Source organism: Vanessa tameamea, chromosome 2 (genome assembly GCF_037043105.1).
Source record: "Vanessa tameamea isolate UH-Manoa-2023 chromosome 2, ilVanTame1 primary haplotype, whole genome shotgun sequence".
NCBI lineage: Eukaryota > Metazoa > Arthropoda > Insecta > Lepidoptera > Nymphalidae > Vanessa > Vanessa tameamea.
Window position 1 is genome coordinate 4,831,391 of NC_087310.1, and position 27,174 is coordinate 4,858,564.

The window sequence follows — 27,174 nt, forward strand, 5'->3', positions numbered from 1 at the left end:
TAAAAATAAAATTAAGTTCCTTACTAATTTGTTTTAATTTAATCCAGTTTTGTATTTGCAATATGAGTATTGAGTTCAATATGTTTGTCTTCCGAAGCTAAATTTTATCATAATTTACTGTCGGATATTTCAAACGACTCTGACGATTAATTAAATCATAAAGATCTGTTCATGCATTCAATTAATTATATCGAGATAACGTAGCACTTCACCTTCTTCCAAAGCCGAGATAAAATAAGATCAAAGTGCACATAAGTCATGAATCAAATCCTGATAAAACATGCACTTAACATATAATGTGAGAACTCTATTTAAAAAATTATGTTTTACGGTATTATTAGCTATAGTAATGTGTGATTTCCATCGTGAGGACTTTCCAAATTAATATTATAATGCTATTCTACTAGAAACTAAATTATACTAACAAACCACATAGTGTATTCAACCACAAAAAAATGATTACTCTAAATGATATTGCTAAGATGGCGCCATCTATCGGTTACGAAAATAGTCATGGACCATCATTGAACAGGACGAATAATATATTAATACGATAAAGAAATTACATGGCCACTTACAGAGGCACCAACGGCTATATAAAAATGTGTAAGGATATTACATAAGTAACATAGTACATATTGTAAGGATATTAATAAATAAATAATAATAAATACTGGACAACATCACATACATTACTCTAATCCCAATGTAAGTAGCTAAAGCATTTGTGTTATGATTATGAATAATATTTGACTAGCTTTCTCCTGGAAAACCATTAATTTCAAGACGAAGACACCATTTGGTGACACGAGGGTGCAATTTGCAGCTTTCATATTGAGTTTTAATTTTAATAAGATTGAATTGTTTTTGTTCGAAACACACAAGAAACTATCTATCTATTGTGTTTTTGATGAACACAAAAAAATGCAAAAGTTTGGCTGGGAACGAGCAACAGACAGACAGACAGTTTTATTTTCGGATTTATACTAGTGTAGCTATGTTCTCGTAAAAGTCACTGTTCCGCATGTATGGATAAGTTAATATCAATATACCTAATATTGATTTATGACAGCGTTCGGCGACGTCGTCGTCATAGGAATTAAAAAAATCGCAATGAACAAAACGACAATGACGTTTGATAGGTACGTGTGGCCGGATCAAGGAGTATACTAACATAGTATAATTCATATTAAATTATATTATTTTTCTATTATTATTTAATTATATTTTGTCAGCGCGGTAGCTCTTTATTGAACATAAGTGAGGTCGAGATCACGAAACACAATTATTATTGGATTTAAATAATGAGGGCACAACTTTACAAACGAAACGAGTGTTGTTTTATGAACGCGTTTGGCAACATCGTCATAGGAATGTCCTTAGCGCTGATAATCCAATTACTTTAATCGAATGTATCGATTTTCACCCTCTTTATATTACACGGGAGACTTGTTCTTAAAGAAAACACCAATTATAAAAGTACACGAGTTAAAACAAAACGAATATGAACGGATTTTATAGAATTATTGAATATATTATCGAATATTAATGAAATATTTGAGGTGCCTGCAATTATTCGGGCGACGTTGCGTCTCTCAACCTGAGAAAACTTTGGCAACAATTCAAAACACAAACTATTTTCTTTTATCAATTGTGTGTTAGATACTCTAATTTTGTATCGATGTAACCCGTTTTATAATTAGATTTAATTCCGCGAATTCGTTTAATTATTCGAACGATATTGTTTTATAATGAATAGGTAAATCGTTACGTCACAGGCAGAAAATAAGGTTTATTTTTAACGTAAGCGATGAGATAAATTAGATTGAATGATATTAGATTAAATAGTGTGTTTGTTCGGCTTCAGAGTGTAATGTGCGTTGACGGGTTACCGCATAAATAAAGCAAAACATTTCACTGTTAAGGTTAAATAAATAAATTGAACGTTCGAAAATAAGTTTGTAAATGTATTATGTAAAGATTATAAATTGTAATTTGACCTTTATTTATTAATAATGCATACATCGATGTCTGATAAATCGTATAAAAGTCCTAATGAATATTAACAATGTGGAAAATAGGACGACATTGAATTGAAGAATAAATCTGACTTAAGTTGATCCGTTTATAATCAGTGACGTTGTATTTATGTCTTTTTTTTTATATTTCGTATATCAATTACAAATGATTAAACAAAATTACTATGTGATTGTCCGTGTATTGTTTAATACGTACGCTGACAGCGTGATATCGCGTGATATTAATCACGAGGTATTATGTTTATAAAAAATTAAATTGTTTTTGAATCTAATACGTATGAATACAGAATTTAAAAAATTACTCTCGCAAAAAACGGTGACGCAAATTGACGTTTGTGTGCCAACTGTTATTAGGAATGAATTAAAATAATATGAGCAGTTTGGTTGTGACTTCGCGAACTTATATTACTTAGGTGTGTAGTATATACGTTTTTGTTTTTTCGTTCATTTTTATATAATCATACCTTTAACGATCTCATTGGTCTATTATCTTGTTTGTACGGTTGTAGATTGTGAATACACCAAATAATAACCAATAGGAAACTCGGAAAGGAAAAACACCCGGGAAGGGTTCCAGTTTTCTATTGGTTCAATATGAGTTATTGTGTTTTCCTGTAAAGGAATTCGCGATAGCAGTACTAGATAATTATAGTTTTAGTTACAACTAAAGAATTATAATATCTTATTTATCGGTGGTTTATTTTAAACAACTTTTAAAAAATACGCCGAAGTTATAAACCGACTATCCCGTGATTATGTTTTTAAACATAGTACCAGTCAAATTAAGTAAGAGATCATTTCTGGAAAACGTGTTCGTATATTTTATTATTTCGTGATTTTATTTAAAGCATAAACATACTAACATATGTTTTTTTACCAAATTTTTTAACTGAATTTTAAACTAGTACCTCTCAACCAGTTTTAATTTTGTACTCATAATTGGTACTAATAAAAAAAACAATAGGTATACTAAACAAAATTGGATTAGTATAAAGATTAAATAAAAATAAGTAAAAATATATCTGTACGTCTTATTTTTCTTTAGTTGAGTTTAATGTTCCTATAAGTAATATTTACGTACAAAGGAGATATAAATAACGGAAACAAACAACAAGAACAACAACAACAACAATATGAATTATGTAATTATTTATAAGAAACTTTCTTGCATTTCAGTGCAATGACGGATTCATGTAAAAATCTGAATAACTCTGTAATGTCTAGATTTCAAAAGCGTTGTACTTGGAAACAGTCCAGCGACGATAGTATACTGACCTTGAAGGGGACCGCGAATTACATACAATTATATGTATATCGTCAGAACAATGATATGTATGTAAAAATACAAAATCTTTACGTATCTTTTATCATACCCATCAACAATTATCTATCTATGTGCGTTTATTTATTTTTTATATAAATTAAATTGAATATATTGTGAGGAAGGTCTTGAGCATGAAAGGATGGATATAGAGGAAGGGGAAGACCAATGAAAAGATGGATGGATTGTGTGAGAGATGATATGGCTGGAAAGAATGTTACTTGTGAGATGAGGTCAGATAGGGAAGTATGGAAGAGGAAGACATGCTGCACCGACCCCAAGTAAATTGGGATAAGGGCAGGAGGATGATGATAAATTAAATTGAATGTTTGTCTTCTATACGATCCTAAACCCTTGATTCGATAGAGATGAAACATTGGTGAGAAGCTGTATTTAGATTATATTCCATCCTAGCTAGTAATTAATAAAATGTACGAATTATAATACAAACCAAGACAACTTATAGTTATAATCATTAAACACAAAAGAAGAAAAATGTACCAATAACTCTTTTTATTTGAAAAGATACCATTGTTTGTAAAAAGTGCTTGTTTCAAGAAATATGTTTGTAGTAACAAGTGTAATCTCTTTGTTAGCTGCAGGAAGCGATCGACTGTTGATTTAATGATCAATTATATTGTTGTAATTTTTGTTGTTGTTTGATTATAGTTCGACATACATTTCGCTTATTAGTATATGGCAAACAGCTAGCCGTTTAGATCAGCAACATAGATCTGTTAACGCTGACTTTGACGAGTTCGATTACCGTTCAGTGTCCATACGCGGAGGTCATATTCCTTGTAGGTCTTCTCGTCGTTTCTTTTGGTCTCGTTATTTATAAAGATAATCCAATCTTACTCAAACTCAAACTCAAACTAAAAAAAAATTGCATTATTTTAAATTTGTTTGTAAACTATTATTCGATGCGACATATTATTCCCCCTTCCAGAAGGCATATAAACCAATTATTATGGCGATCAGCTGAACAGTATCCTATAAGTTGATATGCTGCAGCGCCATCTAGTGGCGAGTTACCATATACTGGTTATTATAAAAACCTTCATGAAAAAATACATCTATATGCCAATTCACATAGCGATCTGATTGAATGCGAAAAACCAAGAACCGTTTCGAAAACAATATCCAAGTAAGTATTTAAGAAAAATCGATCCGTTGGTACAATCGCAGATTACAATTCTCTCCTTAGATCCATCAATAGTTTTGCATCCAATGACGTCTTCGATACTTGATTAAATGTATTCGCTTTTATGATTGCAGTGTCAAAGTCTAATCTATTGTTAACGTAACGTAAAATACGTAAGCGTTCTATTGAATAAGACACGCCCTTGTGATAATTACCTGACCGCGACCTGTTAAATTGTCTATCATTACGTTATACATAATAACGTCACAAATGTAATATATTTTATATATTACTAGCATTAGCATTAGCAGCCTGTAAATTTCCCACTGCTGGGCTAAAGGCCTCCTCTCCCTTTGAGGAGAAGGTTTGGAGCATATTCCACCACGCTGCTCCAATGCGGGTAGGCGGAATACACATGTGGCAGAATTTCGTTGAAATTAGACACATGCAGGTTTCTTCACGATGTTTTCCTTCACCGCCGAGCACGAGATGGATTATAAACACAAATTAGCACATGAAAATTCAGTGGTGCCTGCCTGGATTTGAACCCGAAATCATCGGTTAAGATGCACGCGTTCTAACCACTGGGCCATCTCGGCTCATATATTACTAATAACAGACTTAAAAAAAGACGGAGGTTCTCAAGTGTTGGATGTGTATTCTTTTTCGGGCACAACTCCGTCATGTACAAACGGGGCATTCTGCAAAATTATTTTCTTATTCGTAAGAAGTTTATTCTGAAATGGTCCCGTTTAAATTTCGAACTTTCGGATAACGGAACTATTCAGTAAATGTCAACAAATTAACCGCTGCAACGTATATGCTTTTTTTTTATATTGTCTTATGATTACCTACACACTTATTGATTTTTTTTATTTCGAACATTCCTATTGAATTTTATCTACAGTTGTTAGATGTAATAATATTATAAATAATTCGATAATATTTTATGGATGACATCTCGATTGACCCAAATTCACAATCCACAACCATATTGCGATGAAGTACTTAGTCACATGAGAAACATTTACAAATAGGGACACATTATATATAATTAGTTTTATGTATTCATTTCATTGTTCGTTGAATTGTTTCAAGGTAAGACGACATAAATGAACACCTCGTAAATATACCATCGCTGGTACTTTATAGGAAAGGTTTGTTGGTTTTGTGAGCACATACTACGATGACTAAATGGATTGATACCTCACACGTCTCTCACGAGGTTACCCTTCGCCACAATAAGATAAATTATATAAAATTAAGAACATGAAAATTCATTGCTGGTACGGAGAGTTGATCCGTAGTCTTCGACTCAAACATCTTAGCCACTGGGCCATCTCAGCTTATACAAAATATTTATTATCTATATTATTGATGCCTTAAAATGCCTTTTAAATGAAGCCAATAAATATTACCCATATTTACTTGAAAACAATAATAAAGTATATACATAGTCAGTTATATCTTCAGAAGGGTTTCGCTAAAACCTTTATAAATACTCAGGATTACGACGCGATGTGCACGCGCATAGAGCGACCAATATTAACTCGAGAGCGAGCGAGTATTTTGTTCCATAGCTTCAAAGAAAAATAATCTTATTGAAGTTCGAATCGCTTTGGATCATTGGATGCTTTCACGTTGGGAACTTCACACAGGAAAAATATTCATATAAAATATTCTAAATGTTTTGATTTCCGACATAAAAGCGAAATGTGATGTAATGTTGTATCGTATGAAACATTTTATGTACGTAAGTGTAAGAAAAAAATATTTTAGTCTAAATATACACTTAATAGCCCAGGAAGTAGAAATAAAACAATGCTACGAATCGAATCAGAATTTATAGTCCATCACGCCTACGCGTTTGCGGAGTGAATATCTATTTAATAACGAAGTTCAAGTGCAAACGATAAATAGATTAGTGCTAAAACTAAACGAGGTACTTACAATAATGTGTTTATCGAACTATTTTCCTTAGGATATCCTTATTTGATTAATATATTTTGTAGATATTATAAATATAATGTCTAAAATATTGTTCGAAATGCATAATGCATATCGAAGCAAGTAAGTTTCGACTATTCTTTGCTTTTTATGAGTTTTACTTTAATCACTTTCTTAAACATTTTCCGAATTATTAATACACTTTTTGTCTAAGTGATTATATAAAAATAAATACAGCAAAAAACAATAATAAGTTTATACTCTTAAATATTTATCGTTCAAGTTCATAACAATATATTTCCCAAAGTTGTGAATTGAAACTGCTTGAATGTCACCAAAAAAAAACATCTTATTCGGGAGTTCAGTCTTTGGAACGGGGAATTAGCTCCTTGATGAGTTCTATGCAAAGAGGTACTTGGATTTTTTTAGCAATTTTATTTAGTACTAGTAGTCGCCGGCGGAATATGCTTTAACCTTCTCCTCAAAGGGGAGAGGAAGCCTTAGCCCAGCACTGAGAAATTTACAGGCTGTACATGTTGTTGTCGTCGCCAGAGGCTTCGCTCGCGTTTTAGAGGTTGATCGTTAGATGTTAGGTATAAAAAATCAACCTATGTTCTTTCTCATACCAAAATTCATCAAAGTGGTTTGAAAGCGTAACAGACAAACAGACAAATTTATAATATCAGTATTGATTAATATAGAAGAATAAGACAAAATCTCCAATTGAGATAATATATTCGTAAATTAACAAGATTTAAATAAAACGCAAAAGTACCGTAAAACATATTTATAAAATAAAAACCGCAAACCAGATATTTTTTATTAACTATAATAAGATGCAATTATTGAGTTTCTTATGAGATAAGACATCAGCTGCTCTTAAAACGTATACCGTAACGACTTCTTGTCAAGGTTTTAACATACGAATACAGAACGTCTGTCTCAGAAGATTGACAGTTAATGTACTGAAGAGATTTATTAATGCTCCCAACATATCAGTCTTAATGGTCAATGTTTACTGCCAATTCAGGAGTAGGTTAAGGTTTCCATTGCCAGCGTTAATAACAAAGTTTTTACACTCAAGAATCGAACTGATTATACATATATTTCGTTAACGCCAAGATGCTCGGAACATGTCAACTGTATTCGACGACAACTGATTCTAATCGAGGCAACACTAAGTTGACATGTAGATAATTTGTATTTATAAATTAGTTCATGCCCAGCGAAGTAAAACATATTTGTGTCGGATGATATTTCACCAATCCCAACGTATGCGAACAATGTGGTGTTATAAGCTTCAAACCGAACCTTTTAATGAAGAGGCGAGATCTTTGCTCAGCTGCAAGACATACATGACCTGTTGCTATACTTTCTACTAAAATAACTTACATATAAGTTTTATTTTATTCGGATCACAGGGTTATTAACAGTCAATTTAATTAAGCTATTAAAGTTCATAACCTTCGGTAGTGAATAAAATTTAAGTTAAATAAATTCCACAGTGGCTGCCAAATGGAAAACAGACAATTAACAAGTTTTACAGCCACGTATTCGAGCTGAACCTAATTTTGGATAGTGTGTGTGAATTTGGTTCAAGACTGCAATTTATATGTCTGTGTGTATGAAATGAGCTCGATATCTAGTTCCCAAGTTTGCAGTTGAGTGAATTTGTGCATCGGACATTCCAGGATCCAGTTACATTGCAAATGGAAACGTCAAATAGAGCGTTGTAACGGATTTCACTTTACAAGAAAACTATATTTATATCATGTTAAAGTAATAAGCGTTTCTAACATATTTTTTCATACAATTAATATTATTTTGATTTTAAAATTTTTTTTAAATTATTTTTTTTAAATTAAGATTGTCTAATAATATGATCTTTAAGGAATAGCATTTCTAACATGGTCTCTCTTTTGTAAAAATTTTAGTCACAAGTTTTGTTACTATTAGTAGGTATTCCAATTTCCGAATACGGTTACAAGCGTTGCCTACTGATTTTACTCGTTTTAAATTTGAATTATACATATGTAGCTCTAGCGTTTGTTTTATTGAATAAAATTAATAGGTACAGCTCTGTCCTTTGGGGACGAGGTATGTCACATGTATACAGTTTAATAAATTATTAGTATAACCAAACTACTTATAAACACTTCCTTGGCCTATCATTCAGAGGCTATTAAGAATGTTGGGAAATTTTTGACGCAATGTTTCTGGATATATAATGTTTGAGTGAAACATTATAACAAGGCACAAGGGCCCCGGAAATTAATCGGGCCCTCACCCCCTATTTCCACACCATATTTAACTTATATTGCCCTTCAAAATTATAGATAGCTACGCGACTGCTTTCTGGCCTAAAATAGCCTTTTCATTATTAAAATGTAAACGCAAAAATAATTTTAATCGAACATAGAAATAAATACTGTCTATATACGAAGATAGTTATTTAGTATATAAATATAGATATACTGAAAAAATATAGATTTTGAAAGTATTATAACATTTTTATATTACATATATCAACATAGATCGCTCCAATCCTGTTGGCATTGCCACTTAGCTGTGACGCACATGTTTATCCGGTGTAATATTATGAAACCGGTGCTTGACGTTCGACGCTTTACCATAAATATAAAATTAAGTCTTTGTGAATAAATAAAACTACAGGTTTTTGTTTTAAGATGTGACATTAAGGCGTCTGATTGTCTGCTCCCGTGACCTTTACTTGCGGAGACTCGTTTCATTGCAACAAGACAAGCAACTGTTGATTAAGTAACAGGTGATCGAATAGATGAATATATATTTATGTAGCATGAACATTCATATTATATGGACTAGCGGTTCTTACTGTAGTTTTAACTAGATCTTGTAAACAGTCGCAAGATAGATTCTATGAAATAAAGTCGATTAAATACGTATTTGTCAAGTGGATATTTATTTCTGGATGTAGACACGCTAAGAGGCATTATTTTAAAGTCCACTCAAAGAACAGAGGATTTCTGACGCAAATAATGTAAAAGAAAACAAAAAATAAATAGGTAACAAAAACAAACAAACACAAGTTTTAGTCTTGTCATTATAATAAAAAAAGTGACAAAACACACAACACAAGTTATACACAGCTGAAACACACATTCATTAAAACAATATAGAGAATAAATGAAAATTTTTATCGTATCTAATTGGTGCAGCTAGAGAAATACTTTTTTCTTAATTTCGATTCTATATCGATTCCAATTTTAAATCGATTCAAAATTAAATATTTATACGTCCTATGTCAGAATATTGAGGAAATTTTAGTGAGCGCTTTATAAGAGCTAATTACCGTTATATTTTATTGCATCGTTTTAATATATTTTATATGACATTACTTTACGATAACAAGTTTCAAGGGATTTTATCATTATTTTAATGTTTCAAAATATGGTACGATCGTTTCAGGCCCCACGGTCGTCGAGTAATATTTTGCATATCCGTCGCATCGACCTTAGTGAGTCATAATATTTCATCATTATCAGGATAGCCTTTATTGGTTACATTTATACATTTATTAATACCTATGTAAAAATATAATCTATACATATAATAAAATTGAAGTGTCTGTTAGTAATATTAAAATGACCACTTTTTACTAAATGTATTTGTATATACCGATACATATACCAAAATAACATTTTTAAAATTTTTGTCCGTCTGTGTATCTGTCTATTTGTTCCGGCTAATTTCTGGCCCGGCTGGACCGATTTTGATGGGACTTTCGCTGACAAAAAGCTGAGATCACTATATAACCTATTTTTTTTTAATTGTTTATAAGAATAATTACGTATCCCATCTTCTTGGTAGAATCTATATTCCGAACTAGGTATATTCATTGTTCAAATTCTTTCAAATGTTCTTATAAAAGCCTGCTCAATTTATGTGTATTTTGTTTTAATTTACGTTTATCAGAAAACCTCATAGATCGACGATTATATCTGAGGCTTCTTTAACAGAATTAGTAGTCGTCTACCGTTATGACATAAAAAAAAAATTAAGTAAGCCAGTGCATTGTACGATAAGAATAAAAATAAATATATACAACATGAATCAAAGTTTCGAGAAACACCGAGAAAATACCTAGCAGAAATGTTCAATGTTTACAATTGCAAATTTTTATCAATTATATATATTATTAAATTCAATATGTTATTATTTAATTATGTCAGTGTCATTATTTCACTCTTGTCTAATAATTATAGTAAATTCTCTAAGTGCAGTATCATAATGACATGATTACCGTCGAGTCAAATCTGTCGAAGTAGTAGTAGTTAGATAAATAAGTTACGTAGTGTATATTTTCCGGCTTAATGTAATTCCAAGGTCAAATGTAGTCTATTTGATAATCCAGACGCGGAAGAGTCTAATACCGACCACTTGATGAGATAGGCTGCGATATGGGTCTATAAATTCCCCTTATAATATTCTTCACACATTATAAATTTATATTGGCATATATCTACGTCAGTAACATTTTTTTTTTTAAATTATTGCGTACTTTTTGTTACGCAACTCTTTAAGAATTTTTTTTTTATTGTGTATAAAATATCGTTTTGTGATTTTTTTACCTTTAAGAAAAAAAAAATAATAACCTTGCTTATTTTCCTCATTAAATCTTTTTAAAGAATTGTTTATTAAACAACGTTTATACATTGCAGTCAGTCAAAACGTACCTTGACAAATACAGTCAAGGCAACAGTTGCAAACAGTTTTTTTTTTTTTTATAAAATAACATATCGTTCTATTTTTAATATTAAAAAACGATGCATAAATTTTAAAAAATAATGTAATTTAAATAACTCTAATAAATAAAATATTTTGGTAGTAAAATAAAGTACAGAAATATACCAATAATTTGAATTCCTTTCTCACAGGAGAGTAACTGGCTGCCTTTTAATTATCTAAATTAGTTTTTCGACATGATGTGTATAAGGATTATTTTTCAAATTTATTCATATTATATAACAGGTTATGAATATAGCATCAATGTGTTTGAAGAATACTTCAAATCTAACAAGATCAATATATTTCATAATTTCTATCTTATTTGACAACAGCTTCTAGAGTAATACGATGGCTTTACAGCATTAGTAGAATGACGTAAGCACTTCCATTGCCCAATCTGTTTATAGCACGTGTTTTACGATAAACAAAACCGTTTTCCAGCTAATTTCCGAGGTTTACGAGAATTGTTTGAGGAAATACCAAATTTTACAATTGCTTTTTTTTTTTTAAACTAACATATAATATTGTATTTATTAGTCAAAATACAGCCGGAGACTCAATGTACTCGTTTTATAATTCATTTTTTATTTTATTTTTTTGTTTTAATTTACGAAACATTTTTTTCATACACGAAATAAAAAATAATTTTATTAATCTTGTATGTATTTGTATACTTTACAAAAATCGTTAGTCATGACTGAATATCAACGCACAGCCAAAGCTTCTGGGTGTAATTTCTACTTTAATGGGGGGGGGGATTAAGTTCTGAACTTAACGCTTACGAAGTCAGGGCGGTCAGCTAGTACATGTATGTTTCAACAGGAGTCCCTAACGCGAAAGCTAAAATAAATAAAGCTAAAAAAAAAATAAACTAAAATAATAATGACTACATGTAACATGAATGCAGTAAAACGAATAAAAAATATTGTAGAAATAAAAGTGTGTTCGAAATTTTAGCTCAATCAGAACGAACGCAACCAGGTTACAATTCGGATGCAAGATCTGACACACATACTGACAGGTGGAGATAAATAAAAGCTTGTAAAAGAAAGCGTAGTAATTACGGCCGAAACGTAGTAAAACGACTATTTACTTGATTGTACGTATCTTTAATTACTTTAACACAAATTCTCATTTAATTGCTTAATTTCCCAGTTTCTAGACATTACCCAATGACGTGATTTTCCAGCTAAATATATTTTTATCAAAATCTTGTGTATATACATATTGTATTCGATTATGACACTAAGGTTATCTTAACTCATATAGTAACATAACATATATGTTAATAACATAGCAAATGTCGTTCAAGGTTGCTTTCGTCAATTGCGTTATTCTGTCTGACGAATGTTTTAAAAAGTTTAAGATCATTTATTAGTTAACGCATAGTCCACGCGCGATATGTCTCGGCCGGTTAGCTGGAAACAAAAGCAAGAGTTATTGTGGCAATTTAGGCTTTGAGATGCAAATTAATATATTTAACTTTAATAATTAGGCTTCTTACTTCTCCAACTCACAAGCCTAAAGTCAAACGCTATGTTTAAAGTGGAAATTCATATAATTTGATAAGATTACGTTGAGGCACACGCGTCAGAAAATACTCGCTATGTATCTTGTGTAACTTGTGGTATTTTAGTTGCAAACAAGATGGTCAGTGCTTGTTAGTATGATGCAAAAATGTTAAATTGTGGTGTTGCGTAATATTTTTGACGCCCAAACGTATGCCTCCCTCGAAGACGATGTGACGACATTTGCACAAACGGTTAACAATCCTCTTCCTGTCTCTAACATTGAACTACTTCTGGTCGAGCGCCGGCCAAGTGCACCGAGGATGTTATTACGTTGCTACAAATAGATACTGATTTCAAATTGTACTCCTACGTATTGTGCGATTTCATTCCAGCTGTTTATTTTGTTCAAGAAAGTTTAACGATGTATTGTGATACTTTGAAAAAACATTGTTAAACTTTAATACCATTTTTTTTAATTCGTATACAAAATCATTATTGATCATTTACAGACAAACATATCACTAATCCTATTTATTTAAAAAGAAAATTTAAGCATTTTATGTATTACACAAATTCAATCATTTAATGTATCTTGGATTGACAACAGTTTACTATATAAAAGATTTCTAGATATATTATATTAAATAAATGTGGTCATCTGTTATGAGTAGTTGAATAATCCGGAAGTAAATGAAATTATAATTTTACCGTCGACTTTCCATTATATTTGAACTTTTATGAATGTAGGTATGTTGGTACCCAGGTTTTCTATCTCAAATTTAATATTGATCGGAAGAAGACAAAGCCGATTATGCTAAAATTGATTTTTCAATTAGAATTCTTTGAATCGTTTAATGTCACTAAATCATTTATCGATTAACTATATCCTTAAAAAGATTTACGAGTAGATAAGATTTACAAATTATTTAAGCTTCACAAATTCCCCTACCTTAATACGATAATGTCAAACTAAATTGCGCACAAGATACCTAGTTCAAGTTCCTTTAAATTTAATATAGTTACAATAGTTACCAATAATATTAATATGTTTTTTTTTTATTCCAGGTGGCGTCTGAGTGACTAAGATGGCGTGGCTTTCTATTTATGTCTACTTTCTTGCCGCATCTTTGCTTCTATCACCAACATTGGCGGCTGTCTGCCCTGATGGCTGTGTTTGCAGTACAACGCGGGATGGACTTCACCGGGTCACTTGCAGTAACCTCGCCGAACTCTACAAATATTCTCTCCGACAGAAACATCATAATATAAATATTCTTGATCTCTCACATAACAATATTACTAAAATCACTCATGAGCTAGACAGGTTGACTGAAGTGGTAACGCTTGATTTGTCTACTAACGGTCTCACTGAACTTAACAAATTTTTGCATAATGCAAAAAAATTAGTTCACCTAAATCTAGCTCACAACAGAATACAAAAACTCTCATTGACGTATCTGCCCATAAGTGTTAGTTCTTTGGATTTATCTGGTAATCTTTTAAAAGATGTACCTTCAGACATAGCTCATTTACCTAGCTTAGAACATTTGGAATTAAATGGAAATCCTTTGGAATGTTCTTGCGAAAATATTGTTGCTAGAAATCATTTACTGGCTGCGAATGTATATATCGATAACGTGAAATGCCACACACCAGTACACTTAAAAGGACGTTCTTGGCTGGAACTAAAAACAAAAGACATTTGCAAAATTGCGAAACCGGATTTCATGGATATGATGATGGGCGACCAGCCTATCGATGCTGTTCGAATTGGAGAAGAAACGACGGCTCTGAAATCGATGTCTTTAGTAGCTAGTAGTGATCTCGATGAAGGAAAAATTATCCACGGTGCGGATTTAGTGGAAGATGATGATAGTTTACAGTTTATGAAAGTCGGTCATTTTTCAACGCCATCACCTATTAATGAGATCGAAGGATCGGGTGAAGCTGAAAGTACTACAATTAGTGATGTAATAGAGCCTGTGCAAGAACGTAAAATGCTTGGTAACTTATTCGCAAATGAGGAAATTTTACCTGCAGAGAATACTCATACTACAGATGACCCTATGGAGGGATCCGGCGAAGGATCAGGTTTCTTCATACCCGACTATGAAGAAATAAGTGAAAAGAATGTGGAAACGACTACACCTATAATTAGCGAACTAAGCCCTGATCCAGTTGAAAGAATATTTAACGATGATGAAAATTCTACTGAATTAGAATTTCCAATGCACGTACCACCAACGATATATCAGGGTGGTCCAGACTGGCACAGCAAAACTGATCCCGAAGTAGTTACAGGGAGATCAGCTACTCCCGAAGTTACAAGAGATACGACTGTATCTGAACAAATTCGAGTAACTCAAGCATCTGAAGTTCTGGGTCAAGCACCGTCTAATGAGGAGAATGTAGTTCCACACAAGACTGGAACTTATGTTTGTATTGCGTTAATTATTGTTTTACTTGTCGGTTTAATTGGATTTGCTATAACTAAAGGGCAAATGAGGAAACGAAGAGACAGAAGACTTTTAAGACAGCAAAAGAGAGACGTAGAGAAGGCTTCTAAAGAAATGGTAGACATGAATAAATCCTTATTAGGAAAACCAGCTGCAATAGAAAATCCTGTGGAAAAAAAAGTTAATGGGAAATATGAACTTGTACCTACACATGAAACACATCAGAAAAAAAGTGAAAATGGCGATGTTGGAAACGGTATAAAACGCAATGAAACCGAGGATCTTAGAACTGATAGCCCTCGTGATACAAACCAAAACAAGAGCAGTTCAATTGATAATAATTTAGCTCATGAACACCAAATACCACAACAAGAAACGTCATTTGAATCTGACATAGGAGCGAATTCTAGAAAAGATACTAATTCCTTATCCAGTGAGGATATATTTGTACCTATAAATGATGATGACAATCCGAGGTTGAATCGCAATCGAGATTCAGACGTATCCCAACCACTTATTAACGGAGATCCTACAGTCGACTGTGATTATTTGTCACCTTCACGTGAATATGTTCCGGTATATTCTCCCGACATGGGACGAGTTCGTATAAAAATAACAGAAACTCCCAAGCCTAAAACACCAGTGCTAGTCACCAGAAGTAGGTCAAATGCCGGAGACATAATTATTACACCTTCACAGGACGGAAACGCGCCAAAATCAACTACTTGAAATTTTGCCTCATTGAACAGGATAAGAACAATTTGTAGATATCAGTGTCAATTAGCAAAGTTTTCACTATTGGCGAAATTCTGTGATTATTCCGTGTGTGTAAGTGAGGGAACTCTTGTTTTTGAGGGTCTGAAGATTTTGACTGTATTAAGTACTGCCAAAGTGTGTTTGTAGTCGACAGTGCCTTTATTGTAATTTTGTTAGTGGTATAAATATATTTATGAGAGCATATTGTGCGATAAGTAAAAATATTTTTATATGAGTAAAAATGTTGCCATGTTCATTATAGATATAAAATTTGTTAAAATGGTTACAAAAATCGTCTCGTTTAAAACTTATTATGGTAACACAAATTGTACAATCTTGTTTTGTATTCTTTACTAGGTTTTTGGTTACTTTGGGTACAATTCTTGAGTTGTCAATGGTTGTGTACTTACCTATATCACTCTGAATATCGGAATGCGAACGGAAATGTAGAACAACGAATGGTTTTACTGATTGTCGTCCATCATATTATAACATCCTACTTTAGAGAGATACATTCTTGGTATATGCATAAGTTCCTTATGAGTAATTTTATTAAATTATTAGTTATCTAAGATTGTGATACCATTTATATTAAGTAACCATGCTATTAAGGTAATATGTATGCAGAAAATAATTAATTCATTGTATATTTGTTTAGTTAGTTTTATTTGAAATTATTTTACATTGTAATAAGATGTTTTAATTGCTGTATCACTCTGCTTTTGCTGACTTATAATTCATATTTCCATAATTTATCGACTTATATATATTTTTTTAAAAACGAACATTCTTCAATATTATGAATCAAAATATAGAACAATAAAGTATTTCAATGTAAAGAGATTTATAATTCATGTATTTTTATTTCGAACGATATAAAGCCTTGTTTGAACTTGTTTTATTTCTTCTTTAACCTTTAATAACCCACATACACATAGAATAATAGAATCAACGAAAATATGTCTTAATTTGAATCAATATTCATTTCCTCTATTAAATATTTAATATATCTTTAGTCTGAAAATAAAATAAAATATACTAAATATTGAACGGCATTGTTCAGTTGTACTTATTTTGAATCTTTGAGAATGTTTTTCAGTACTATACTATTTTTAGATAACGATTGTAAAATGATTACATTAAAATATAGCGACCATCATTTCCAGTTTAAAGAACTTATTTTAGCAAATTAATCCATATTATTTATTTGTCAATTATCTTTAAAATAAGCAAATATTTAACGTGGTGGTAAGAAATTAAAATATTTACAATAAATTTACTGTTTGGAAATTGGATAAAACAAAACTTGAGTTATAAAGGAAATTAAAAAAAGAATACTAATACAGTACAACAAAATAAAAATATTATAAATAGAAAAACAATATTTTAATATGTATATATATAATAATAATTTAAATTGTATTAAACATTCTTTAATCTAAAAACCTTATATAAACTTAAACTAAATAAGAACTACATAATTTAAAAATCACTTTCTCTGGGTTGGTTTTCGTCAGAATATCGTCGATTTCTTGGGCGAAGCGGCCGTTCTACCTCCGTTTCGATTTCAACTGTCACACTGTCATCCAAGGTGTTATATTCTGACATTCTTCTACGTCTGGCACCTGGACTTTGCTCTAGTTCATTTATTTCATGGCTACCGTATCTTCGATTTCGGCGACGTCTATGTCTATTATTATCATTAGAAGTTTCTGTAAGCTCTATGTCATCGAAGACACGTGCGTCACCATTTCTTTCTGTTTCCTCTAATAAATCTCCACTTGACTTTGTTTTCCTTCTACCTCTTCTTCGTTTGGTTTTTCCTGTTCCGGTTTCGTTTAGAGAATGAGAAGAAGCATTTAGCTTCGGCATTGAGAGAGCTTCATCATAAGACGGTGGTGCAATTAAATCTCTTGGATCAGGTGTGTTACATAACGCTTCCTGTTCAGCTCGTATTCTTAACTGTCTAAGTCTGTCTCTAGCCTCCTCAACTTGTCTTTCCCTTTCAGCTTGAATTGCTCCTAAACGTCGTTTCATTGTTCTTCTGATAGTATTGACTAGTAAGAGACACAGAGCTAATCCAACAACCATGACTATTAAGAACCAAATTAAGTTATCGACGTTTCTAGCTTTTTCGGTGGGGTTCCAATGAAAATAACATGCTTCTAACCATGTTTGACCGATAACGTTAATTGGACTGTTGCATATTAGATTAAAAGATTCCTCCTTTTTATTTGGTTCTAAAGTAACAAATTCATAAAAGTCATACATATTATCGTCTATACAATCACATCTCCACATATTGTCGGTGAGATCGAGTCTTTCTAAATAAAGGTTTGAATTGAAATAGGTTTTGCTCCAAATATTAGTAAACCTATTCCCAATTACACTCAATCCACTTAGTCGAGGTAGCATGAAAAAGGTAACATTGTTAATAGAACTAATTCGATTATAATTTAAATTTAAATATTTTAGCGTATTCGATGAGACACTATCCGGGATATATGATAAAAGGTTGTGTGATAAGTCTATATCTATAAGCGATGGAAGTCCTTCTAAGGAATCTTTACCAATTATACTAATTTCACAAGAACTCATATCAAGTATTGATAATGACGTAGATTTAATGTGTCCCACTCTATTAAGATAATTTCTAGCAAGTTTGAGTTGTGTCAGTGATGGCATCTCTATAAAACTTTCTTCAGGTATTTGTGCTATCTCATTCCAAGACAAATCCAAATATCTGAGCATACTAAGTCCTCGGAAAGTATCACTTTTGAAGGACCCTATATTATTATAGGATAGATCTAAATATTCTAATTTTGTATTATTTATAAATTCAATACTCTTCAAGAATCGTATCATGTTGTTTTTAATAACAGCTTTTCTTAAATTTGGAAATCCGTATAAGTTAGGTCTAAAAATATTACAATATGAAATGTCTAAATATCTTAGAGAGTTAGAAAACAATGCATTCGATGTTGAAGATAACTGTAACCGGTAGTTATATGACATTTGTAAATACACCAATGAAGGCAAATAAGCGAATTCATTGTGACTTATATAACTCAACTGACAATTGCTTACATATAAACTCTTCAGCGTAGATGATATTAAATTTTGAATTCTTAATAAAGGATTGTTATTTAATTTCAGAACTCTTATACTAATTAGTCCGCTAAGAGGCGATCTGCCGTGAATAGAGTTTATTTCACAGCTGTTCAATATCAATGTTTCTAACGAGGAGCTGATAAGAAGCTCTTGATTTGCAAGATTTGCCAAGGTTGTGAATTTATTCTTGGACAAATCTAAAATTTTTAGACTAGTCGCTGGTTTTAAGACTTCGTTGGGATTTATGCTTAGCCATGATTCAAAATAATTTCTTGACAAATTCAATACTTCCAATGCTGTGAGGTTCTGTAATGCATTTTCTGGTAAGCTATTTAACAGGTTCCCACTTAGGTCCAAAGATTTTAAATTGTATAGGTTGCTTAGGTTGTTTGGAAAAGATGAAATTTCGTTGTTTGAAACGTTGAGTTTTGTCACCTGAAATTAAATATAAATAGAATTTAAGCTAACGTAACAAAAACAAACAAAATTAATATATACTAATATTATAAAGAGATAAATTTGTTTTCGTTGTATGCAGGAGGTAATCTCCGGATCTAATGATCGAAATTTAAAAAATTCTCAATGGTTATAACATTATTCCTGATTATTATAGAGTATTAGTCTATATCATCAAATATCAGTAAATTACTACTATTATTATAATATAAAAAGAGTTTTCTTTCAAATTAATATTACTCGCTCAGGTCAATTAACAGTTTCCAACAACAAAGTTTTTTGGGTTTTGTGGGTCTGTTATAATTTTAGTAACAGACATTGTAATGGCCTTTTGCCAACAAGCACTAAGATATTCATATTTGCTAATATTACAGAATATAGCTGGAAATTTAAAGCTGATTACAAACCTTCAAACTGATGCCATTAGGAATATTGGTTAAACCTCTATGTGAACAATCCACGCTCGTCAAATCTGCGCTGCAGTAGCAAGTGTAACAAGCCTCATTTGTATGGTCATCAAAATCCAATATTTCGGCTTCTGTTATAAAGAAAAGCAGGAGTAGACTCCAAATCCGTGACAGAATCATCACTTTTTATCATAACTGCCTGTAATCAATTTTGTTTTTTGTTATTCTGTTTCTGTTTATGGCATTAGTGGAGTAACAAAAATTGTCGTAGTCAGTGATGTAATGGTGATGGACGTTTAGATATATGTTCGTTTGGGCAAAATAACAGGACGAATATATTCCTTTGTATGACATTCTGTTGGACCTATAAGCAGGACACTGGTCACCTTAAGTGGAGTAATGTGTTCTCTACATACATGTGCCAGGATATTATTGACAAAAGCTGGTTCTTTCACAACGATTTTAGGAACGCGATTTAGGTGAACAAATAAAGTGGTGTTTGTCTGAATTCTAATCCGAGATCTTTTATAATCCACGCCTTTCACTGTTACTGTTTGTTTAATTCTTACACGATTTAATAATTAATTATTAGTCGTTATTGATTTTAACAATCGAATTTCCTGCGAGTCGTCCTGAGAGTCTTGCCAAATAACATAACATACATAAACATACATAATCAGCCTGTAAATTTCCCACTGCTGGGCTAAGGCCTCCTCTCCCGTTGAGGAGAAGGTATGGAGCATATCCCACCACGCTGCTCCAATGCGGGTTGGTGGAATACACATGTGGCAGAATTTCGTTGAAATTAGACACATGCAGGTTTCCTCACGATGTTTTCCTTCACCGCCGAGCACGAGATGAATTATAAACAAATTAAGCACATGTAAATTCAGTGGTGCCTGCCTGGGTTTGAACCCGAAATCATCGGTTAAGATGCACGCGTTCTAACCACTGGGCCATCTCGGCTCTCGTGCCAAATAATACTCGTGATAAATTGTAATACTAATAGTGATGAATCAGAATCAAACACCTGCACTAATTTCGTAAGTCATATCACTTGAATTTTCTCCTCACGTATCGCACATTACCCAAAAAGGGTCGTCCTTTGGTTTAGTGAATCTAGTTTCATAGAATAAATATCAACAGATATAGTACTGTATACACATATAACAATTTTATCATCGTTATCTACATGATAAAGGTGCTAGAATACTTTAATTTAGGTCGATCTAACACATACCTGCTGTTAAAACTGCAAATTTAAGAATTGCCCGCTCACTGGCCATTGATAATGAAAACCTTTACTGCAATAAATAACAAAGCATGAGTCATTATCTTAAGAGATGCCGATAAATCTTATCGATTTTGAATGGTTTAAATTATTTTCTAGCGATCTTTGTAAAAGAAGCTTTTATTTGGCGTTGAAATTTATTTAATTCACGTTTTTACAACTACTTTGTTAACGTTATTAGAAGTTGTAAAAGATTTTTAATAGATTACTTTACTGATTTCATTCAATTCAAAAATATATTTGCAACACCTATTTTGGTACCTATATAGTTACGTAAATAGCACTTCAACTGGAAACATTGATTAAATATTTTAAATAAAAATATCAACCAAATTAAAAAGAACTATGAATAAAAATATATATAAGTATTTAGTATAACAAATATATTATAAAGAAAGTAATGATACAGTCCTTACCATAAAATATCACGTGATTTTAAAAGTAAAAAAAAACTTAAAGGAAATTCAATTGCTAATAAAATAATTAGGTCATAATTAAACTTTGAGCAACTTGTTGAACTTTAAGTATAGTAAAAAAAATAATGCTATTAATCACTTCACTTTGCCATTACATAAACAATAATCTTTAATCTAGATATGAAACTTGATTTTTACAAATAAAACAAATACAATAGTATTGTACGTGTGTCTTCAGCCGTTAGATAAGCTTGTATGAGCCGAATTAAACACATGACGTGTTATCATTGATAATGATAAGTATATGAGTATAATGTGAGGCGTGGTGAGCTTAGCAGTATTGATCATTATATTGCTTAGTTTAGTACTATATATTATATTAATGACAATTTAATTTTCGGTTTACTTTATATGATAAACTGCCAATGACCTTAATAAAATAAAAAAAACTCTTATTACAGTAGTTATGATATCATACAATCACTCTTTCAATCTAGTTATCAATATATATTAATAATTACAATTGAAATAATTAAAAAATTAAGAACAAAAACATTTTTCAAAATAATATTGTGAGCGACATCTATGAGCACATTCCTTAACTAAAACACGCGCCCAAATGCGTGTTAAAAGGACAAACTATTTTCAGTATAATCCGCTAGATGTCACTAGTAGTACTTACTATTTTAAGCGTTTTGCAAAATTCCTTGTAAAACAGTAATTACTCATGTAAGCGATTAAGAAATAATAATGCAATACAATTTTTAAATATTTATTTTAATTTATTAAGATACTTAACATAAGTGTCTTAATTTAGTGAATTATTGTCATTTATAAATTATCATTTAGCTCAACCAAACCGACTATGTACTTAACATATATTTTACGAATAAAATTTACAATAAATATAAGAAATAATACAAAATCAGTGTATACGAACTTCAACTGTTCGCCTTACTGATCGTCTATCGCCAACTCTTGGTCTAGTCTCAGTTAAATCTCCAATTGACCTAGATCTGCGATTTCTTCTGTCAGTATTTGCATCTTCGTCAACGAAGTCCGGAAGTGAATGGAAGGACGAATTCAGTCTTGGCATTAAAAGAGCTTCGTCATACGTTGGAGGCAAATCTTCTCTTAGGGGAACTCTCATGACCACAGATTCCGTACTTGCCTGTGTTGCATTACCGTTCAAAACTGTCGTTTCAGGGGTAGGGCGTGGTGGATTAGGTCTGTTTGAAGAAATAAGAAATCTGCAAACGAACGAGGTTAGTATAACGCCAATAATCATGCCAATGATTACAGCCATAAATGTATACGAAGACATTGTCTTTTCATCTGCATGCCACGTTCTTATGTAAGCTTGTTGCCAACTCATTTGAGTAACGTTGGAGGGCGAGTAGCATATCAATGAACCTTTATCAAATACCTTGGGCGGTTCCTTCGTTAGATATTCATATGTCAATAGTAGATTCACGTTAAATCCCTCACAGCTCCATCGGTTTCCCTTCACATGAACTTCTCTCAAAAATGGGTTTGAGGCGAAGTGTGACGTAGACCATACTTCCTTAAATTCGTTACACCTCAAATCTAATACCGCTAAATGCGGTAGAGACGAGAACGTCAAGTCTGTGAGGGTATCGATTTCGTTGTAGCTCAAATCTAATTCTTGTAAAGAGTTTGATGCTAAATTATCTGGAATAGATTCGATTTGGTTTATAGATAAATCGATTTCAAGCAAAGATTGCATTCCACTTAAAGAATTGACTTGGAAGTTCGTTATTTGACAACTGCTTAAGCGTAAATTTTTTAATGATGATGATTGAAACTTGGGCACTTCAGAAAAGTAGTTCCTAGATAATATTAAGACTTCTAAACTGGTGGCCTTCTCAAATATACCAATGGGAAGATCATATATACGATTTTCAGATAGATCTAATATCGCTAATCGTGGAAATTTTGAGAAAGTATCTTCATCAATCCCATTTATTTTATTTTTTGATAGATCTAATTTCTTAATACTGAGCGAGTAATCGCTACTTAACCAAGAGTCATAGTTATTATTTGAAAGGTTAAGAATTTTCAATTCCTTAAAATTTTCGTAATAGGCAGGTAAAGAACCGGTTAAACGGTTTCCAGAAAGATCCATAATTTCAACTTTCGTAAATTTCTCAAGTTGTGATGGATACGTAATGAAATTGTTGTTCGCTAGAAGCAGGACTTGAGCCTGAAACAAAGAAGTACGTATTAACATTAAAACAGTTTTGTAAAGAAATGTGTTTATCTTTAACCCAAAAATTAAATACTGAAACCATATTGTTGTACTCATGCCTTACATTAAAAGAAAATAAAAAGCGGACATAAGTTAGTCGAGAGGACCCGTAATTAGTTTCATGTGCTTAATTTGTAATTATAATTCACTTCGTGATACTTCAACACGATGACGAAATAGTCACACCGTGAATAAAGCTGCCTTTATCTGGTGAAATTACTACCTAACCTGCATTAAAATAGCTTCAAACCATTGTTACGTTAGAAGGCCGTGTACGACAATTTTATACCCGCGCATGATTTATACAAATATAATTTTATACCCGATCGCCATGACAATTGCCTGTCATTAGTTCTGCACTTTTAATCTACTCAAGTAAGTACGACATTTTACTACAAATTCGTTAATAAGTTATACTTAACAGACAAAGTCTAGTTTTTGTATTTGCAGTCTTTACTCTTAGTCGTCTCACGCACACTAAGGCACTTTGCACGAACGTCACTCACTCATACTAAAGAATGCTATAATCATTTAGCCCCCCTAGTGCGGTACTATTAATTCCGTGTCATTATAAATAATTAGTATTCCAATATGAGTTTAGTAGTACTTGTTGTTACATATAAATCTGTTGGTTATTCTTTTCATATATATGTTATATGTATATATGGCCTTACGTTTATATCAAGTCCCTCTGGCAGGTCATTGAGACCCCTGTCAGAACAGTCAATATAGAGTAGGTTCTCGTGAATGTAGCTCCTGCAAGAATCCTCTGTATCTTCTTCCATCTCCCGTGGCACTCCAGATAAAACCATCGCTGGCAGCAGCCATAACCACAGCGACACTATTAATAGACCTGCAACCATTATTAATAATATTCTAATTATATTATTTTGATAATTACGAGGACAAAAAATAAACATTATTCTGTTATTATCTTATATTATTTATTATTAAAGATTTTATCGTAAGAATAAACGTATTACAGTCATTTTATGTAAAAATTGATATATTCCAAAAAAGTATATGTGCTATGGTTATAAGCTTAGACAAAATGAGTCTTAGTGCCTTAGGTAATTACGTTCATTTTACTAATTTCTTGTTGTATTATAATATATTATTGTAAAATGAAAATTTTACGACATCTGACTTTCCATGTAAGTAAACTAAAAGCCAATATGATTGATTGGTTAGAATTACAGATGTTAATTGAAGATTTCAAGTTCAAATCCGAACACTTATTTTCATGGAATAATCTTTGTTTGTAAATCATCTCGTGCTCTCGGTCGTGAAGCAAAACGTCGTGTTTCTCATGCGTCTCATGAAACCCACTGTTCGCAGTGGATCAGCTTGGTGGAACAAGCTGTGTGACAAATCCAATAGCTTGTATTGTTAAAGGAGCTTATTTATTATAAAATTTAAACAAAACTATTGATTGTGAATATTAGTAATATGATATTAATTATGAAATCTAAACGATCATTGTTATACCATTGTTATAAAAGTTTTTTTTATACGATTTGGAAATTTTCTTCAATAGTTATTTTGATTTTTTAGTACAGTAACCAGTATAATTTTAGTAACACTTTCATATAATCTTAAACTTGAATTGAAACAAAAATTGAATAACTCTAACTGAAATGATAATAACAAGGATAAATTAAAGAACATTCCTCAAAAATACAAATCATATTAAATACACGAAAAGCGAATTTAAATTGTTTAAACATGCGTAAACTTGATAAGATAATAAAAATCACGAAAACCTTTTTCTAATCCAAGTAGCTATTCACATTACATAAACATTTTAAAAAAACTTAAACTCTTTAGACGTGCGTATGGATAATCGATTAAAATTAAACGAATGCGTAACGATTGTAATCGATGTATGAACTTAGCATCGAGTACTTACCCATTAGCGAAGTTATTTCATATTATGTCATCCCATAGTCCACATATGATCACAAATTACCACTAAACCGATTAAATATGCACTACACTATTTTCAGTCTCTGCATTAATGTTTCAAACGTTTCCTTGCAATATTTTCATGTATGAAGTTGCCTGACTAATTCGTCATTGGAATACATATCTATAAACGTCAACGGATGGGCACCACCGTGTAAAGAGCAACTACTTTATATACAGGCTGATACGATTTCGTTACATTGATAACATTGATATTTAATTCTATTTTTTTTTATTATTATTACATGGGTTGCATTAGCAGCCTGTAAATTTCCCACTGCTGAGCTAAAGGGACTCCCTTTGAGGAGAAGGTTTGGAGCATATTCCACCACGCTGCTCCAATGCGGGTTGTTGGATTAACACGTGTGGCAGAATTTCGTTGAAATTAGACCCATGCAGGTTTCCTCACGATGTTTTCCTTCACCGCCGAGCACGAGATGAATTATAAACACAAATTAAGCAAATGAAAAATCAGTGGTGCCTGCCTGGGTTTGAACTTGAAATCATCGGTTAAGATGCACGCGTTCTAACCACTGGGCCATCTCGGCTCTTATATGGGTAGGCGGATGGTCAATTGGGCCACCTGATGGTAAATGTATCCCACCGTCCATAGACATAGATATCAATGCTATGAGAAATATTGATCATTCCATACATCGCTAATGCTCCACGAATCTTGCGAACTAAACTACGATCCTTTGCCTGTTGTTACACTGGCTCACTCGCGCTTCAAACCAGAATACAATAATACTAAGTTGCTCTTTGGCGGTAGAATAGATGATGAGTACATGCCCAGGCTAAATTGCACAAATGCCTACCAATAAGTACTTATTCTTAATTAACATACTAAAATTTTAAAATGATTGGCTGACAAACAACATACAGCCTAAATTTCGGTGCTTCTAACACCGCTGCGATGAATTTCTGCACAGAAATGTCTCCTGGGACGTAGACGAGCACTAAGAATGGATTTTTCCTGGAAAAAAGGAAATTTCATCACGGAAATTATGATGTTAGAAACATAGGACAGCTCTAAAAATCTTTAAAAGCTTTTTAAAAAAAAACATCATCTTAGTGATTAAACTTAACTTAATATAAAAATCGGTTTTTAATATTTCACCTAAGAAGGTGAAATTTGGGATCGTTAATTAGAGCTGTGACCTTGGTAAAATAAGGGCAATGCAATCTCTAAAAACTCTAATATGAATTTAAGGTAACTTATATCATATCAGATAGATATCCCCATCGGGGGCACGGTTAGTAAAATAATAAAAATATATCGTAGAATAAATAAAGTATTTATATAGAGTTTAATCTT

The 27,174-nt window shown here is 31.9% G+C and overlaps 3 protein-coding genes across 4 annotated transcripts in view; 1 reads left to right on the forward strand and 2 right to left on the reverse strand.

Annotated features, from left to right (window-relative positions):
* LOC113401098 (protein windpipe) overlaps positions 1–16,837 on the forward strand; it is a 46,294-nt gene extending 29,457 nt beyond the window's left edge. The window contains exon 3 of the mRNA XM_026640834.2: positions 13,795–16,837. Within this exon, the coding sequence (XP_026496619.2) occupies positions 13,815–15,914 (2,100 nt within the window). The 5' untranslated portion in view covers positions 13,795–13,814 and the 3' untranslated portion in view covers positions 15,915–16,837. The remainder of the gene's footprint in view (positions 1–13,794) is intronic.
* Positions 16,838–17,389: 552 nt separating this feature from the next.
* Positions 17,390–21,177, reverse strand: LOC135193285 (insulin-like growth factor-binding protein complex acid labile subunit). Its single transcript, XM_064221011.1, has 3 exons — positions 21,156–21,177; positions 19,916–20,114; positions 17,390–19,487 (listed from the first exon to the last, which is right to left on the reverse strand). The coding sequence occupies exons 2-3, from the start codon at positions 20,093–20,095 to the stop codon at positions 17,424–17,426; spliced, it is 2,244 nt and encodes a 747-aa protein (XP_064077081.1). The 5' UTR covers positions 20,096–20,114; positions 21,156–21,177; the 3' UTR covers positions 17,390–17,423.
* On the reverse strand, positions 21,162–25,995 carry LOC113401058 (leucine-rich repeat-containing G-protein coupled receptor 4). Of its 2 annotated transcripts, XM_026640777.2 has the most exons (4): positions 25,801–25,995; positions 24,566–24,744; positions 22,563–23,846; positions 21,162–21,219 (listed from the first exon to the last, which is right to left on the reverse strand). In XM_026640777.2, exons 1-4 carry the CDS (start codon positions 25,802–25,804, stop codon positions 21,217–21,219), a joined length of 1,470 nt encoding a protein of 489 aa, XP_026496562.1. In that variant the 5' UTR covers positions 25,805–25,995; the 3' UTR covers positions 21,162–21,216. The 2 variants fall into 2 exon arrangements, with proteins under 2 accessions (XP_026496562.1, XP_026496561.1); XM_026640776.2 differs by lacking the exon at positions 21,162–21,219 and having other exon boundaries at positions 22,382–23,846.
* Positions 25,996–27,174: the final 1,179 nt, after the last annotated feature.